The sequence below is a fragment of the Struthio camelus genome, chromosome 1, assembly GCF_040807025.1.
Source record: "Struthio camelus isolate bStrCam1 chromosome 1, bStrCam1.hap1, whole genome shotgun sequence".
Taxonomy (NCBI): Eukaryota; Metazoa; Chordata; class Aves; order Struthioniformes; family Struthionidae; genus Struthio; species Struthio camelus.
In genome coordinates, this window is record NC_090942.1 from 140299559 (window position 1) to 140318737 (window position 19179).

At 39.8% G+C, this 19179-nt stretch overlaps 1 protein-coding gene across 3 annotated transcripts in view; it reads left to right on the plus strand.

The window, feature by feature from the left end:
• GEMIN8 (gem nuclear organelle associated protein 8) overlaps nucleotides 1-12749 on the plus strand; it is a 29202-nt gene extending 16453 nt beyond the window's left edge. For all 3 annotated transcript variants that reach the window (XM_068920363.1, XM_068920374.1, XM_068920380.1), the window contains one exon: nucleotides 10718-12749. In XM_068920363.1, coding sequence (XP_068776464.1) covers nucleotides 10718-10974 — 257 coding nt within the window. In that variant the 3' untranslated portion in view covers nucleotides 10975-12749. The remainder of the gene's footprint in view (nucleotides 1-10717) is intronic.
• The last annotated feature ends 6430 nt before the right edge of the window (nucleotides 12750-19179 follow it).

Consider the following 19179-nt stretch of genomic DNA (forward strand, 5'->3'; position numbering starts at 1 on the left):
AGCCTATGAAAGCAGCTGCAGCTTCTGTGGAAAAGAGCAGGTGAGACCATGCTGACAGACACAGCTCTAGAGAAAAGTGGTATAAACGCTGCTCTGTGCTAGCTGCTGATTTCAGACAGTCTGTCTTCACAGTTAATGCACTTTTCCATTACCCCCAACTTCATTGATTACTGGTTCCGTGTGGGTGCCACATGCTGCATTTCTGGATCCCTGAATGGTTTTATTTTAGGACAGAGCTCTGACTCAGTTCTGTGTGGATGAATCTGAATTCATCCCTCTTTGGCATGATACACTCACCCTTGTAAGTGGACAGTGACAGTCCGTGGGACTGAGCATGGGAGTAAAGTATCTCAAGTATTTCACATTTGAAATCTGTGTTTTGTATAAAGTAAACTGCTCGTACAGATTTACTTGAAGACATAAGTTACCCTTGCTAATTTTAATAGGCTGTCATTAATGCCAAAACTTCAGATATACCATTTGCTTTTCAATGTCTTACACTGTTTGTTTGTTTTATCAGAAACATCCAGATGGAATTCTTGTCCATTGTCATTATGGAGTTGTTAGAGCTCTGGAGGCAGAAAGTGAGAGTTCAGAGACTTCTGCCTGGATCTTTTCGAAACTCACTTCCTCCCATGCTCAAAATCAAGTGAGAGAGACAGACAGAGGCTGTTAGGCTACCCATCTCAGATGTGGGTGACCTTTACAGACTTCTGTCATGACCTTGTGCATGTCATGTGGGACTGGATCCACGAAAGCTTTCAACATGGGTGGAATTTAGAAACAGATATCCAAAAAAAAAAACTTTTCTCTTCTAGTCATGCCTTCAAAGTAAAGGGGAGCAGGTCTTCATACCCAAAGGAAGACATATCTTAAACCCCAATGTGCAAGGGAACACTGTCAATCTGTCTTTCCCGGTGTCTGAGTTAAGTATCTGCCCAGTGTCTGAGTTAAGTATCCGAGCCACCTTGTGATGCGATCTTCCATGAATCCCATTCAAAGAAATCCGCATCACCTTCTTCTCTAGGAGTTTGTGCCCAGAGTTGCTTTGTGGACATTGACCTGTAGTACGGGGATAATAGCCTTTCCCTGCCTCTCAGGAACACACCATGTGAAGTACTCGCTACAATTTGATCCAGTTGTTCTTCAGTGTTATGACTGTTACTTGCCTCCTGCGTACCAAAGCCTGCAATGTCAGAGCTTTCCCCTGATATTTTCAAGGAAATAATCTAAGTTGTCAAAATACCATTGTGCAGTGCGCTGAAATCATGGTGGCAATGTAAAATAAGGACTAAATCGTAAATGGATATTTGTACTGAAATAAATAACATGAGTATTAAACTATTGATTGTAACTGTTCACATGTAGCTAGATGAGAACCTCCTGGGTTTAATTTCATTTGCAATTCCCGAAATGGTGGTTGTTGCTCTAAAAGTCAGCTGTGTATTCACACAGAAATTGAGGAAACTTTACCAAGGCATGTAGGTCTCTGAAGAACGTGCTGGGCTTTGATTTGAATATGTTTGTTCACAGATGCTAGCAAGCCACGCTGCTGTTCTCTCACTCTGCACAAGCCTTGCAGATCATGTTCATTTCTAGGAGGTCTGCAATTTCTGAAGCAGTTACTGAGCAGTAGTAAAGCAAAAGCGTTGGAAGGCTTGCTTTAAAGTTCTTCGTTTGCCATTACTTTGGGATTTTTGGCCTGCGGCACGGTGAGGAGGAGTCTGAGAAACCGTGGAAGAGTCCTACAAGACTGCATCAAGTGTGGTGTATTGGTAGAGGAGGTGTTGAGGTGGTAGCTAGAAGAGCATTTGGCCAGCTTTGGTAGAGTGCAGGAAGAAGTATCTGCCTCTTTCTGATCTTCCAATTTCTCAGTGGTTAAAGCTGGTGATCTGTAGTTCTCTGCATGCCCTGATTTTCCGTTCTTTCCTTGGCACCAGTTACTGACCTCTATTGCGAACAGGCTGTCAGCCTCGATGAGCTTTTTGTCTGATGGCTCTTCTTATGTGAAGTTTTCTCTTCATCAAGCCACTTATACTTTCTTCATGTATGAATTGCCCTATTGAAATCACTGAGGGGAGACGGGGAGCTCACACTTGCTAAGAAGTGTTGGTATTAATTTTCTAAGAGGCAGAATGCCAGCTGCATTTTGAAAAGGAGTGCTTAGACTTATACTTCCGCAACGAACTCTTGAATTATTTCTAGTGTCTAAGGTACGATAGAGGCACATCTGGAATTTTCCTCTGGCATATTTTCCCAATGTTTTTCTATTGTGTTTTTAGTCCTGGGCATAGCAATTAACCTTGGGCATTTAAGTAACTTTATTTAATATACTAGAATGCTGAAGCGGTGTCAGGTGAAAGACAGTATCAAAACAGAACCCAAGGGTTTAACATGTATCTTGTTTCTGTGCTTCCTAGTATTGCTCTTAAACTATTGTAATGGCTTGAAAGTATCAATTTGTCAATCAATATTGATGCCTGTAAGTAATAATATTTAGCACAGCAGCAGTGGGAAATAAACAAGGTCAGAAGGAAACTCTTACCTGTTCACCCTTTCTTTTACAAGTTGTGATATACTTTGCTGATTTCTTTCCTTTGACCCTCTGTCCAGATGCCCCTTAAAAAATGATTGGTCAGGCAGCCCACTGTAGTTTACTAGCAGCCTGACAAACATATGCATTTACTTGCAGAGATGAATTTTGTCTGGATCATTGTTTTTATTGAGTTCTGCATGTCTGCAGTGATATTAACTTAAGGAACTGCTGGTTAACTGAAAAGTCAGTTCATAGCCTGATTATATTCTGCTTGCTTTCCAAAAAAAAAAAAAAAAAAACCCATCAGCATGATTGCAGTTTATCAAAAACATTTGAAAAACAAAGAGTTTTTTGAAAACCAAGTAGTAGATTTCCCTGCATATATTATTAAGTTGCTTTGCCATATCTTACAGTGAAGCAAACTTGAATTCAGCAGTGTGATCTGTGGCTGGAGTCAGGAAAGGAATTTCAGTGTAAACTTTTAATATGAGAATTTTGATCTAGAAAGCTGGTGCAAGTTAATTTTTTTTTCTTTTTCTTTTTTTCTTTTTTCTCCTCCTCCTCCCCCTTCCCTAGCACTCTGTACATCATGGAGCACTTTCCTCTAAGTGTATCTACTTAATTAGTATTCAGGCCAGACGTAAAAGCTGTCTTGGTAGTAAAACTCATGTTTTTCATTGTTTTCATTCCTTCTTTTTTAAGGAAACACTTCTACATTTGAACTTTTCTTTGAGCAGCTGAAATGTGTTCAGTCTCTGTGCAACATATGTATGTGTATATACAGATACAGATATATAGAGATTTAAGTAATCCTTCTGTTTACTCTAGTACTGGTGTCTTTGTCTGGCATCAGCATTGTTGCCATCAGTGACGGATTGGAGTTGTTCTGGGGGATGGGAGCGCAGAGTCAGCTGCTCTGTGTCTAATCTTATTGCCGTAGGCTTGATCCTTACTAGAGGCAGCTGCTAGTGCCTGATCCTGCACGAATTTCTCAGCAGTGGTCAGCAACTTACTGGCTTTTTAATTCTGCCGGATGGCGCAAGTGTGCAGTCTAGATAAACTTTCCAGCAGTGTCTGTGTTTTGTCAAGTGGATACTGGTGTCCGCGTGGTGTAAGTGATGCAGAACCTGGGTTACATTGGCTCATCTGTGTATTTTGTGTCCTCTGCAGAGCTGTCAGAGATGTGTATATGTATCTGAGTATGGATTATGTTTAGAGCACTGTAATATCTACAGGAGGCTTTCACTTGAGGTTCCACCAAGCAAGGTGATTTATTAATATTTATGGATTTTTGACTATTTCAATTCACTTTCTTGCTGCCATAAGGAGATCCCTTCTTAAGGGTTTCATTGTGGTGGGGAATAGAAGAAAATAAAAGAAAGGTTGTTTAGCTGGTCAGTAACCAATGTAGCGTATTGCTAGTAGAAGCAACACAAGCCTTCAAGTTCATGTTTACATCTAGGATCTTCAGCAGTTTGTTTTGGAGATAGCAAGACAACCCTCCTGAGTTCTTAATCCTACTTGTAAAACAGAAATTAGCCTCTTTAATCTCCTCCTATCTGTGTACTTTTGTGCAAGTTGTTTAACCCGTGGTTTTCAAAATGATGTGTGATAATTAATCCTGCAAAACCCTCTGTCAGGTAGGAAGGTATTAGACTCATTTTACGGATTCATTAGCCTAAAGTATGATGTAGTTAAGTAAGTAAAGAGTGATGTGGACTGCTCAGTAGCAAATCTGGAACACCTAGATTCTAACTCTGTTTCCTGGCTTTCTAATCACTTTGATTTCAAAGTAAACATTTAGCTGCTTGCTGCCTTGGTAAGTAATTCAGCCTTTTTTTTTTTTTTTTAACAGATCTTTACTCTTTAAAATTTATAGAAAATGTCTGTTACAGTGAAATAAAGGCTATGTAAATGCTCTGGACTGGAAAAAACCTATTTTCTGTCTGCTCTGACAGCCTGTTGCAACTGCCTCTTTCTTAAGGAGTATACTTTCTTTCCTTAGACTATTTCCTGTTTCACTAATAGCTTTTCAGTCAGGCTGTGGTTCAATTAACATTTTTCAGTGCTAAAGCCAGGTTAAGCAGTTCCTCTTCCTAGCCATTCACTCCGGCTCCCATGCTACCCCTTTAGTTCAGCATGTGTGATGCCAAGGCACTGTACTGTACCAGGATTAAATGCAACAGTTCTGTGTAGGAATCATCATGTGGCCTCATAGATGGTTGTACTGGTGTCCTTGAGGGGTTTGGGAGCTGGAGCATGCAGCTAAGGGGGGAGGTGGGAAGCAGGAACTGCATAAGCCAGTTCTGTAGCTGAGAAGAATGTCCATGGAACCACAGTTTCAGGCTGCTGCAAGCCTGCCAAGGAATCACATCTGCTCTTACTTCAAAGCCTGTAACAGAATGCTTGCTTTTTTTCTTGAGAGTATTGCACTGCTTATGGATACTTGTGGTGAAATATTCAATTTCTTTTAACTCATTCCCCCTTCCACTAGTACATGGAAAATCTGTCAGCATAGAGATGCTCATGTTTTTAATACCTTTAGCATTTGTGGTAGTTCTGTTCATATTTGGTTGTCACAGTGGTGGCTGAGACCTTATCTGTGTAGGCAACTACTCCTGAGCAAGGTCACTGTTACTCCAGAATAGTGTTTTCAAGCCAGCTACAGCCATTGATGTTACTGCATAGATTAGACTGTTGATCTAGTAAGATGTGGCCTGGCTGTCTACGCTTCTTTGATGATCTGACTTTACCTGTTAGAAATGGGAAGGGAGAAGTTACCTAATATCATCTATAATCCTTTTGTTACAATTTTTTTTTCCAAGCAGAACATTTCAAATTTAATGAGAAGCTTAAACGTGAGTTTATTTTCCCTAAGCCAACTCATAACTGGAATGGTGCTGTTCTGCTGCTATAAAATCATCACTGTCTTCTTTCAGTACGTTTCTACAATTTCTCTAGGTTGCTTAGTGTTTTAAAGTAACCCTCTAGCAAACAGGACAATGCTATTTTCCATAACCCTGAATATTTTATCATTACAGATGCGGGGGTAAGTCAGTTGTTTGTCTCACAGGCTCCCGCTCATGAAGACTCTTGTCCCGCAAAGCTTTGCGCTTGATAAAGAATAACGCTCGAGATCTCAACCCTCTGGAAATCCATAGCTCTGTAGATCTTTAAAGAGCTGAAATTAAACTCACTGAAGATCCTGTTTACAAAATCCTCAATTTAAAATGCTTGTTATGTTGGAATCTCTCAAGGTAAAGAGAGTAGGCTACTCCACGATAAACCTGGTTCATGCAAATACTGGCATAATAAAATGGTCTGAAGCTACCACTTCAGAAAATCTCATGTAAGTTTATAGTAAAGCTACTTAGCTTTTCTAGGGAGCTTGCATCAAGAAGCCTGCGTGGGAGGAATATTTCACACAACAGATAGGCTTGTGGGAAGTGGTATTCAGAGACCGAGAACTAGTTTTTTAATCGACAGAAATGAGTAGTGTCTGAATGTTAGTACGTGCTGCTCAAATCAGCTCAGGTAGCATTTAAGAGAAGATGAGGAAGCCCGGAAAGTGCATATGCTGCAATAACAGAAAAATGGTTCATTATTTGAAATAAGCAGACAAATATATGAACAAGGGTATAGATCAATAGGAAATCACAGAAAAGGGGGGGAGGGGAACAGATCAAGACTGGAGAAAGTTCAATATTTCCCTGAAGAATAATGGGCTAACTAAGCAAGGAGCTTAAAGTTAGTTAAGGCAAAGTTATTTGTCACTTTGTCTCTTGCCATAAATATCACTGTGTGGAGCAGAGCCCAGGAACACCTAAATAACTGTGGAGAAGGCTGCCTTTATGAAAAAGGTTGCCAAATTGCATATTATCACTGGCTACAGTGAACTAAAAGCTGGGTATATCGATATTAAGAGCTAAAAACGCTACAAGAAACCGCACAATGCTGGGTGTGAATCTCTGTGTACCTTCATTAAAAATCTAACATCGATAATTACCCTCCCTGCTTTTATTGCTATTTAATGTTGAAAAGCCTCTTCATGGAGACTTCCTCCAAATAAGGGAAATTACTTGGGTTTTCTTTTTTTCAGAGAGAAATTTCAGAGAGGAAATTTTTTTGATTCCTACTTAAGCTTCTCAAAGGATAGTGCAAACAAAGAAGAGTGAAGTGGATCAAACTTACAGAAAGTATTTAATGTTCTTTTTATAAAACAGGAGAAATGAGGGACCTGAGCTTCTGAGGTCCATTAGGAAGAATTGCTTTCATCTTGAGAACGGTCATAATCTTGCAGAGAGTAGGTAAGGGGGCATTTGTGTCCATGTGAAGCTTCAAATGCAAGGACGGCTAGGATATTATGTTTATCGTGCCTTTGGCAGTCTCTGAGGATGGACAAGTTGTCTATATTTGTACACGTTTCTTTCCCCCTAGTATACCTCAAATTAAAAGTCATTATTCATTGCAGGTAGAAAAAGTGAAAAGACTTTCTTTCAGAAGGCCTGGAATCACTGATGGTGTCCCAAGATGCAGTGAAGTGAGTTACGTAAAGATCTTGCTACTCCTGAAAGAAGAAAGTCAGCCAGCTATTTGCTGTGTTTGGAAAAAGGTGTCCCAACTGGTTTTGGCCAGACATGATGACGTCCCAGCAGAAGTGCGTTTAGTAGGAATAACTTCATTCTGAAAAGAGCTTCGAGAGAAAAGAGTCTTTGGAGAGAAACGGAACTCACCAATTAGAAAAATGTCAGCAATGCTTAATCTTTGTACAGGAACCACACAACACCATAGCTGGCTGCCCAGCTTTTCAATGTTTGCAAAACATTGTTCCACAATTAAAGGAAGCTTGCAAGTAGTTGAATTTGAATGCTGTAAGGGAAAGCACATTTATTTTAGTCTATGTGAAGTGAAAGGAGGAGCTACTTAAAATTGTGTAAAACTGTATGTTTCACATTCATTTTATGGCAGCACAATGACTTATGAATTCGGAGCATGGAACTCTGGTTTTAGAATGAGCCAGGGACTTTGTCACGACAGGCTGAGAATTCATTTTATAATAAACCGTGCTGCTTAATTCATAAAATAATGTTTGGTGTTCGCTTCAAAGAAATTCTGGATGCTTCTATAGGTTATTAGTATAAACAGCTTATTATTTTATTTTCCCATTGTTGGATACTTGTTGTCATCTTTGTGATGAAGAGGTAATTGCACATTTAGCACAAGTGGTGTTGCTTTGTTTTGTTTTTAAAGTAAATCTTGATGTAATGGAAAGAAGACAGATTTGCTGCAACTAAGAGCAGTTCTTCTTTCCAGTCACTGCCCCACCAAAGAAAGCTGAGTGTGCCTTTTAACGGGATAAAACTTTCTCTGCCTTCATCTGTTACTTACCTCTGTCTTTGACTAGAAATACTGCTTTTGTAAAAGCAGTACATACCCATTTACTTCTGTGGCTTGTCTTTCCGTGATTGTCCAGGATGGCCAATGGTGCCCTCAATGATGGTGGATTTTGTCATGCTGGTATTTCCCACAAATAACTGATTTGAAACTGCGGCACTTTCCACAGAACTGCCAAATGGTATTACCAGCAACAGCTACTGTATTTCAAAGTCAGTCTCTAGTAAAAAAAAAAAAAAAAAAAAAAAAAAAAAGCTGTATGTCCTTTTCACAGACTTCTGTCCCCTGCCTTTTGCTGGACTTTGTAAAGCGCTAGTTTTAAATGTCTGAGAGTATGTAGTAGAGTTGCTCTGGGAAATTTTAAACCAGTAGCTGTGAAATAGTACAAGTTAGGTTAGAAAGTCAGGGGCAGTACATCTGAGAAGTGCAAAATAAAATGTATGCTCTGGAAGTTCATTTGGTAATTTTGAGAGTGGAATCAAAATTGTTACTGTTTTGGTTGTTAACATTAGGATCTGCAGGTTTATTAACTGCTCTGTTTGTGCCCCAAATGGAGAGTGATGCATACTAGACTGTAATCCATTTGTCTGTTATAAAACTTCTGCTAAAAACCCATGAAATTTCCGAACAGAAGCATTCATTATAAATCTCTAGAGAAATTAATATTTCGTAAGTATCGTTGTATGCAATGAGCTATCATAGGGCATTCTAAGACAAGCAAATGAGGAAATAGTTGTCTCTAACATGCAACTATGGAACTACTGGATAAAAAATTTCCGCGGCCAATGCAAAAGTATAAGGAATCATCTTTGTGGCCCAAGAGAGCCAAAAAATATGAGCTCAGGTCGTAGTCCTGCCAAAGTTTTGCTGTGTAACCTATAGCAGGAGACATTGTTTTTCCAGCATAGATTTTTCTTTCTTTTTTTATCTAACAATGTTCAGTGTAATTTGTATTGTTTAAATCAAGTTTATGCCTAAAACCTTGCTACCTAGTTGTGGGCAGCCTACTGTCCTAGTAAGCGTGTCATACCAGGATGGAAGTGGCCTGCGTATCCATAGTCTGAGAGCTGCAGCCTGTCCTCATAGTGCTGGGCTCTCCATGGGCAGCGTTACTTCTTCTGATTCAGACCTTCTGGTTAAAATGGCCTGACACCAAATAAATCCAGTCCTTCCAAAAACACATATGGGCCCAAATGTATGTTTCCTCGTGAATTCTGGCAATGCAGGACACTTTGGGGGTGTGTGTTCACTGAAAGTGGAACATCTCTCTGAAATGGATTGCTGATCCTCAAGCATTCCTGCCCTTCCACTTCCAACACAAAACTGTGGATGATGTTTGAAATGATGGGACTAAAGGTTTCCCTGTCCCTTGCAGACAAACAGATGTCAGAATTGAAGTTTCAGATTATACTGTTTAAGAATATCTATTTTCCATGACTGAGGTTTGGGGGATAGTTCATTTAGTAAGGCTGACATTGTCAGTTGGCTGCTCTCTACAGTACTTTCATGTGTAAAAATAAACTGCAGGTGTTTGACACAGATATGTCAGGATACTTAACTTTTGTTTAGGGTTTGCAGATGTCATATGTGTTATGGGAGCTAAATCTCTGTGCGGGGGGAAGGAGAGAAGAGGTACATGGCATCAAATGCAGAGAACCATGTGCTTTATGTGACTGATATATCCTGACTTGTGGATGCTCTGTCCTTTTTGTTGGTTAAGAAGAATGTGCTTCTCGAGCTCATTTGTTCCTAAGTAAATAACATTAGTAATGGACTGCTTCTGTAATGGAGACGTTGAGAACCATCATCTGTTACCGGTTGGTGAAGGAGTTAAACACGTGGCACGTGGTTTTGTTCATCTTCTAGCAATGTCCCCGTAAGAGGGGTTCTTTTGTAGCGCTTTGCTGTTTTAACAGCATGGCTCTGCTTCTTGCTGGAGCATTATTTGTTCAATCAGTGCGGCACCTACTGAGTGGAGCTAACTTTGGGCACGCAAAATCGAGTTCTTGCTTCCAGACTGGGCTTATGAAAGAGGTTTTTTTATAGCAGATTGGTCCAAGTCCTTAACCCCTTTGAACTGTTCACATCCTCTTTAAAAGATGTGCTGCAGGGATTTATGCCTGGCTTTATTTTATTTTGTCTTTGAAGCAATAGCAGTAATGCTATCTGTTTTGAACTTTGCAAGCCTTGAAAAGGGACAAGGTTGGCTAGTGTACCTAAACAGTGTTTACAGCTGTGTTTCATTCGATACACTTGATGGCTGGCACTTGTATGACAGACTGATTTGTTCATTTTCATAGAGTAGTACCTGATTAAATTTTCTGTTGACCGTGGCTCTGCTGAAGTTACATTGTCCTGTGCATCATTTCGTTGTCTCAGCTGCTAAATAATTACTTCGGAAACCAACTCTCTTACTTTTTTTTTTTCCCCCAAAATACATTTATGATGAGGAGAAATGAAGTAATGCAGATTTTTACTTATTAATACAGAGGTTTCCTACAGTTTCAGGATTCAATTCCAGGATCATCCTCCCTTCTCCTCACTGCTTCTAATCTGATTTTGGTATGCTGTTTAGTAGGAAGTTGTTATTATGCATAGTAAACATAGCATGATAAGTAACGTAAGATTTGTTTTGTAAATTGTGGAAGTAAGCCGCGTTCTGGAACGTGTGTCTCTGGGCTCTCTAGACGCAGCACAAATTTAAATCTATAATAGTTAAAAAGTTAAACCAAATTATTATTGGTTGATAGATGAGTAATGTATGTCTCCTGTGGTTTATTTGTCTAGGGAAACAGCAGCAGCTGGAAGCTGAGCACCAAGAAGTATATGTGGAGGCTGATCATGACCTTCACACAAAGACGGGGCGTTCTGAGCAGCCACCTGCAGAAAGACCTGGGGAGAGGCGAATGGCAGAAATGAAGAAACTCTATGGTGCTGGAGCTGCCAAAATCCAAGCAATGGAGACTGCCATGCAGCTTACCTTTGACAAGAACTGTGACAAAAAGCAGCCCAAATACTGGCCCGTTATTCCCCTCAAGCTGTGAGTACCTGGACTATGCTCTGACCTGGCACAGAGTTGTAGTGATGTGTGCCTCAGTCAGGTTTGCTTATGATTAGGGGGGGAAGTGGGGGTTGTTGTTTCTGAGGGGAGGATTAGGAGAAGGGGGAAGGAGCAATGGTTCTTTGCCCTGTGATCTCTTTATACTATCTGTCAGTGATGGTCACAGTCCATTCTACATGCATATGCTTGTCAAGTTATAAAAGGAGGGATAGTAATATTTTACCCATCTAAAGTCATAGTTTCTCTCATTTGATGCCAGCCTGCCTTGACCGTGCTTGCAAGAAATGTAGCACTATTCATGTACGCTCTGTAAAATTTACATTGGGAAAAGTTAAAGCAATGCCAAAAAGACGAAATGAATTGTCTGCTCTTCCCATCTAGGAAAATGAGTAGTCCCAATTTTTTATTATTATTTAATGTAGTAGCATTTGGATCCCATTTAACACAGCACAGCTTGAAGTGTTGTGTCTGCTAATCTTTGATTTTTTGGGAACTGGGAGCCTATTGGCCTAGGTACAACATATCAAATTACTATAGCCCAGCCATTTATATTCTTTTTGAAAGGTTTATAGTAAGTCAGGAAGTTTTTCTTCCAGACTGATACTTAGCTGGCAAAAATTCAGCCGTAAAGCCAAATTATATATAAAGATGCTTTAATGAAAGGGAACAAAAAAAAAATGCCTGACATGGCACCCAGTGTTAGAAATCTGTTTAGCAGAAGAGACTCTTGAGAAGAAAAAGCACTGTTGGGGCCAAAGCCAAGAGTGATCTTTGCCATTTTAATAAAAAGCATCTGATTGGTTTGATGCTTTAAGGAAAAAGAAGAACTAGTCTGATAGCCTAACAGTACATCTGTATGTTGTATGTGCAGGTTGAAAGCTATGTAGCTGTGAGAGCTACATTTATTTCAGGTGCAGCTTCCCAACGACAACCCGTGTGTTGTATGCACACAACTTAAAGGCAAATTAGATGTGCCTCTGTGTGTGCTCATCCATCTGCACAGGCTGTTTGCTTCCAGTTCTGTCACCCTTTACTTTTGGTCATCTGTGCTTGCCCGACTAGTAGCTGGTGTGGTGGAGGGAGGCACAACTGGTCTCTTTAAGAGAAGCAGAATTAGCCCCTTAGTATTAGTGACTCCTTGGAAGATGGTACACTGACCACTCCTTCCAAAAGCTTTCTGCAAAGCACTGCTGCTATGTATCCTCATGTGCTGAAGAGCTGTAGTTTATATTAAGCAGCAGTTCCCCACTAGGGCAAAGGAAAAATATACTTTTTTTAATTCTCATAAACATTAATGTGTCCTTCTGGGAACAGAGGATGTTCCAACTGAAATTCTTACTGTAATTGATGCCCATTGGGTCTTCTGTGTCTCTGTAGCATGTGCAGTTTGTAACACGCAGCTGTAGTTGCTCTGCCCTCTGCAGCAACCAAAGCAAATCTGAAGTGCAGTTTGGAATCTCCTTGTTCTTATCAGTGTTATTATGTTTTTAGAAGCACTGTTTTTATTTCCGTTCCACCTCCTTCGTTTTAGCGTGATGTGATAGAGTTAAATTGAACACTGAAATTAAAAGCCCCCAGCCTCCAAGACTTGTTACTGGTGTGACTGATCTGAAAAACTCCTGTGTGGCAGAAAAGGGAAAAGGGTTGTGGGTAATAGTCCTGTGTTTGTCTTCACTCTTGTTTATGAAGGAGTTGGTCAGCAACTTGGTGTTTTGCTTTATTTTCTCTTTGTTTACCAAATAAATTCTCTTCATAACATCTTGTAATTGATTTTTTTTTTTAAAAACAACTGGAGTGTTAGAGAAGTATGGAAGTTTATCACATGCTAAAGCTTTCTCTTAGCTGCTATATTTGTTAAGGAAGGTTGCACTGTGAGCAAACACAGTTTTAACATAGTGAGAAGCACAAAGAGTGTTGACAGGACTTTCACAGGAATGCTGATCAGTGCCATGCATGCATGGTATGGTACAAAGTGAATGAGAGTTTTCGCACCCGCTGAGGGAAAGCCCTATCCCAGATTATGTGCATAGATCTCTGAGTTTCCTCTTTGAAACGTGCTTCCACTGTAGTGGTGGTTTCTCCCCTACACAGTTCAGTACAGAGGAAAGAAGGGATGAGTTGGACTGCGCTTTTCTTACCTTTTGCCCAATTTGCAGTTCTTACCTTGGATGTTTCTGCAACTTGTTCCGCTAGGAGAAGCGGAAATTCTGGTATCCCAAAGTATTTGCAGAGACGCCATACAAGGCAAACTTTGCATTCCTTTCCCAGTTCAGATAGAATATACAAGAAATGTCTTTGCCCTTAGTATGATTGTTTGCAAGAGGTTTTACTCTGCTTCATGAGGTTGGAAGTAAAAGGACCTGGATGTAATGTTCCCAAGGGACTATGTACGTCCTAAGGCCTGGAAGAGAAGAATACATTGTTGCAGACTTAAGTTGCTTTCAAAAGAATCTATTGCTCCAAATCTCAGGGTCAGGCTGTTGCTGGCGGTTGGCCAGGAATACCGTTTCGCTGGTAGTTCAGTGGAACTTGGAGATTTTCTGGTACAGCTATTCTTATTCCATCTCCCCTGTCATTTTACAATTCCAAGAGATATCTCACATAAAACATCTGATCATGGAAGCAATACAATTACGACTCAAAAATGCTCATTAGTTACGATGTCTGTAACATTCGTCCTATCTTGCACGTGTGTACTGTGCTACAATCCTCAGTCATGGGACTGCATTTTTTTCCCCCTCAAATATGTTGTTATGTCAGCCTCTTGAATAGAAGACAAATGCTGTATTGTGGAGTTGATTCTTCCTTGTCCCGAACGTTATGCCGTTGTTTTCAGTTATGTCACTTGCTTGTGCAGCGCCGCCCCTTGGGAAATCTTCACTTGCTGATGGTGGTATTTCTCACAAGCTTTTCACAGCTCCAACCGAAGAAGGTGCACTCTAAAGTCACAAGCACAAATTGTCATACAAACAACTAGTCTTAATTTCAGAAGCTTGATTTCCCCATCTGCTATGTGGAAATAGGCAGACCAGCCTCACCTTCAGAAGAAACATTTATGATTGGTTGAAAGATGCTTTTGAAGACTGAGGGGAAAATGTTAATAGATCTTTCTTACTGTAAGCATCTGGGGGAAAAAAAAAGCCTTTCAGAACAGGCAAGTGTAAGTTTAACATACAAGTGAAGCATTGACTTCTACTTTTCGTACTGAAAGAAAAACTGCTTACATGTCTGCATTGGTGACATTGGCAAGAATGTTTGTCCTTGTAAAATTAGTTCCCTGTAAAGCAGCTTACAGTTTGGTATGTCTGTATATGCAGGCCTACTGAGAGGAAATTAAAGAATTTTGACTAACATAGCTTTTATTTTACCCTTACTGTGTCCTTATTAATAAGTATTCTTCCTCTTTGATGGTAGTCTTGTATAATGACTGCCTACCATATACTCAGAAGGAGCTAAATATTGCAAAGCAACTTAAATGTCTGTAACAGCCTTTGTGAAGGATAATACATATGTAACCCATATGTTGTTCACTCTTACATGTCTTTTTCTGTTTGCCAAAATTTCTGTTAGTCCTAAAAAGAAGTATATTTCAAATATCATCGTCATGTTTGTGTTAATCAGGGTACAGTTCTGTGAACAGAAATTGAGAAAAGCAAGACACTTTGATTCAGCTGTCTAAGTTTGGATTTGTAAGTATGATTTATGGTACACTGACCTGAATATTTTTGCTGAAAGAAGCGGGGCCAAGATTATTGCCTAAAATGTGAAATAAAGCCTCTCAAAAGGAAACATCTAGACAGGAAAATACCTTGTTTTCCTTAGTATTTTCTCCAGTAAATTATGCTTTTGAGAAACTGTATCTGATGCATCATATGTTCATGCCATAACAAAAGTTTGTCTTCGCATTTGTGTCCTAATTTATCAACCATCTAGCCTGTCAAACCTGCTCTGTTGTCTTCTGTAATCATGCCTAGATAGTCCAAAGGGAAAGTCTCACGGATTTCTTCCTGCGTACAATAGCAGCCTATAAGGGAGTTTCAACCACTGCTGAAGGGAAACTATACCTCAAGTACAAAGTTGAAGACCTTGCTTCCATTTGTATGCTTTTATATAGCTGCAGTTGCTGAGCTGGTGCACAGTGGCATGTGTAGTGGAGCTCCAGGTAGGTGATAGACCACGACATTCATTCCTGTTCGAGTATTCTCTTGACACTTGGCTATTTTAGCAAAAGAATTCTCTGGACTCGGTCCATTCCTCAAAGCAGGTGTGCACATGTACATCAAATGTTAATTTAGGCAGGGCAGGACCAGTTCAGAGGTCTTGCTTGACCAAATGTGCAGAAAAACTTGCTCATATTGAGCTCTGAGTTTATAGTTAGGATTCTCTGTAAATAGACTGTCAATTACACAGTCAAATAAGGACTTTTTTTTTCATTTGAGCGTGAATAATTTTGCTCTAATAAAGCAAACAGAATGAATGAGAACATGTCTAATCTTTGAAAAGAAAATACTTTTCAGCCTAATGATGCCAGTGCCACTGATGGTTTCCTAAACTACGCTGAGTTTTTTGCCTCCAAAGCCTTCTAAAAGGCTAAAATACACAAAACTACTATCCCCATTACTGTTATTTGCACCCACCCCAAATAAATACATTTGTGGAGAGGAAGGAAAGCAGTGGAATTAATCAATAGGGCTGTTTTCCAAATGGGGCTCAGAGTGGTGGTCCTAAATTTTTTAACTTTGTTCTAAATAGAGCAACAGAGTACCAAAACATGGGCTCAGTAAAGCAGTGAGGCAAGAATCTATCAAAGGCTATTAAATATGAAGCTACAACCCGTCTCTCAGAAAGTCCCTAAGCTGCCCCTTACTAGAAGCTGGGAAGGGATAATAAAATACTGCTTTATTTGTGGACTGTTCTTATACTCTTCTCTAGACAGCTGCCATTGGGAGATGGTATAGGAAGCTAAGCACACCTTTCATTTATTTATAGCAATTTTTAGAGCCTGTCCCTGTGCTTATGTTGAAGATCAAGAGTGAGATATTGGCCCCAAGGTTCTTTTTTCAGCTGTCCCACACATCTTTTTTTTCTTAGCAACAGGAATCACCCCAATGGCTCAACTCTGCCAAAGTCTGTTTCCATCTAGGTCTGCCAGCAGCTCTTGAGTGTGTGATCACTCCCTAGCTGTTAAGTCAAAATGAGTTGATTTGGTAGAGCCTTAATAATACTAAGCTGTTTAAAGGAACCTAGCTTATTTGTAGTGAAAAGGATTAAGGGAAGCATTCACTTGTGCAATCGGATAAGCAGATCTATGGAGGTGGTAAACTCCACAGGCCTAAGAGTTCATAAGGCCATGTTGCCATAGCTAGAAGAGAGTGTATGAACACATTTTTGTAGTACCCAGAGTCTTCAAGACTTGTTCCCTGCTTTGGTATAAAAAAAAGCCTTTGCATTTACTTCCTCAGGCCTTTTAGCCAGCTTATTCTGTTACAAAACCAGTAGAAATACATGTGCTTGTTTTCCGTGTTTAATGTAAAAGGTAAAGTTCTTTTTGGACGAATCCACAGAAGGGTCGGTTCCAGGATTTCTAATGATTTTCCTTTTTACTGTCTTCTCTGTAAAAATTACTGTCCTGACTCTGCAGACATTGTGCTGAGGAGCGTACTTAAAAGATTCAGATTCATACCATTTGCTGTGGTGTGAACTGTACCAAGAATTGGAGGACCGAGAGTCAATCAACCGTTTTGGTCTAGACGTGTACAAACATCCAGCAAGAAAAAGTCCATACCATGTATTTCGTTAATGTTGACTCTCACCTGGCTAAGTCTTGTTCCTTTCCTTTGTATTGGAAAGGAAAAGATCTCCTGGGTCATCCTGTCTAGTTTTTGCTACTTCAGGCAGTGCTGTTCTCTAATCTGTTTCATAAACTAATTAGACTCCATTTTAAAACAAATTCTGTTTCCCGCCACCCCCTCCCTACTCATGCTAGTTAAGGCTGCATGGCCTGCTGCGTTCTTACAATACATGGTAAAATACTAAGACTACCACACGTTTATTCTACGTTGGCCTTTGTTAGACAGCTCCAAAAGTCTAAACGCAAATATAAATTAATACGTGCTGGGTTTTTGTATTGGTTATGGTACTGTAATATCCTTCAGTGGAACAGCAGGAAAGAAGTTACTGTTTTGACAGAAGTAAATGCTTAAAGTATGTTTTTCACTTAATAACACACTGGAGGTCACACTTCTGATCTGTAGCACACTAAACTGATCAAGTAATGACTGAAGGCTCCCATCCCACTATCCTCCTTTCATGCAAAATGCTGAGGCTGAACTAAAGCCTCAGCCAGTTACGCATGCAATGACTGAAATGAGCTCATAGCACAGAAGTTTAATGAGTTGCTGTAAACAGAATAATCCTTCCTACAAGACTGTGGAATATAAATCTGAAATCGACCATAAAACAGAAACAAAAACCAATAACAGGCATTGCCCAATTATTACAAAAGGGAAAATAACACCCTTCATGATTAACTCTCAATTTTCTATATATGTGTTAAAGAATTTAGGATTTTCAGTGATGTTAGCTCACTCTGCCCTAGGGACAAGGCAGAAGTTTTTGTTATACCCAGTCTTCCTGAGTGTAGCACCACATTTTCATTTGCACTGCTGTGCCACAAAGCTGAGTCTCAGCGATGCCACGGCCAGCTTTTGGTCCTGTTTTGATTCCACTGGCCCAGGCGTTCCAGGGGAAAAATGAAGTTCTCCCTTGGCACCTCCACTGAGAACGCTCCTGTCTGAACAGCAGCCATATATCAGTACCTTGTTCTTCATTACTTTCGCTTTTTCGCCAGCTGTGGAACGTGAACATGGAAGCTGTAGTACTCATTTCGAGGCTTGCTCTTGCTCTAAAAGCCATATTGTAGAGTGTGTGACATGACTGGGTTACATGACAACTGATTGTGATACCATAAACACCAGATTATGAATTCATTTCAGGAACACACCAGAAGAACAGCTGCATTGTAATAGAGGAAGCACTTATTTGGGGACTGCTCTCTACTACCGGCAAAGAAAATACAGAAAATCACTGACAAAATAAATGCATCAGTGCTCTCTTGTTCCACTGAGAATATTTCTCTTCAGGTCATCTACACTTCCAGTACTACAGCATGAAACATGCATCTCTGGAGTGTAGGAGTGCCTTCATAAAGCATTTTAAAGAGATTAGTTATTTGCCCTTCACAAGTAAGTTTTACCACACTAACCTGCTCTAGAAAGATGTCCTGTACATTCCCTGTCAGCAGCAGTTAAATCTTGTTTAGAAGGAGAAAAAGAGCTGCCGTACTGTAGTCTCTTCCCTTCAATAGCTCTTTTAGTCTAACAGTATTACTTGCATTATTCAAGTCTAGCAATATGAGATCTGTTTCTATGGCATGGCCACAGCTAAAGCTTTTTCATGGTAAATACACTGCTAGTAATTAACCACACTAACGTCTTGTGTTACGCTGCAGAAACTGTCATTCCTGGCATAGACTGTAGTCTGTGAAAGGCCCTTCAGTTTAACAGAATTATTCACTTCAGTACAAGAAGACAGCACATCCTACTGGAATAAAACATATCTATAGTTTATATTGCTGAAAGTTTAAGGTAACTTATTAAAAATCACTAATTGAACAGTTTTATTTAGCTAGTTTAACTTCCTTCTTGCCAGGTTTTTAAAGTGTGGAGTGGCATAAAACCACTTCAATGCTAAAAAATGTACAAGAAAGTCTCAAGTACAATTGTGGATTTTTTTTCTGATAACGTGCCAAAAATTATAGTAATTGAAGTGAAGAAAAAAAGTTTTGTGTTTGTTGATTTTTCAGACTTATTTTCATTTCTCACTTTTCTGAAATAAAATTAGAGAAAAAAATGTTATACTTCTTAGCTGAGAAACCTTTAAAATGTCAGATGCCTTAGTAGTCACACTTTGCAGGGCTTGAAATAACATCTGAATGTATACTCGACATAGGAAAAACGCCTACACTGCCTCTCCCACTGTTACCGTCAGCATAAAGCTGCATGGAGTTAAATGGATATGCCTAGCAATGTATTTTTCTCAGTGTCACTCACACTTTTGATCTCTGAGGATCTAGCTGAACATTTCCCCGCGCTTCTCTGACTTCAGTCATTTTTAGTTCACCTAGGGT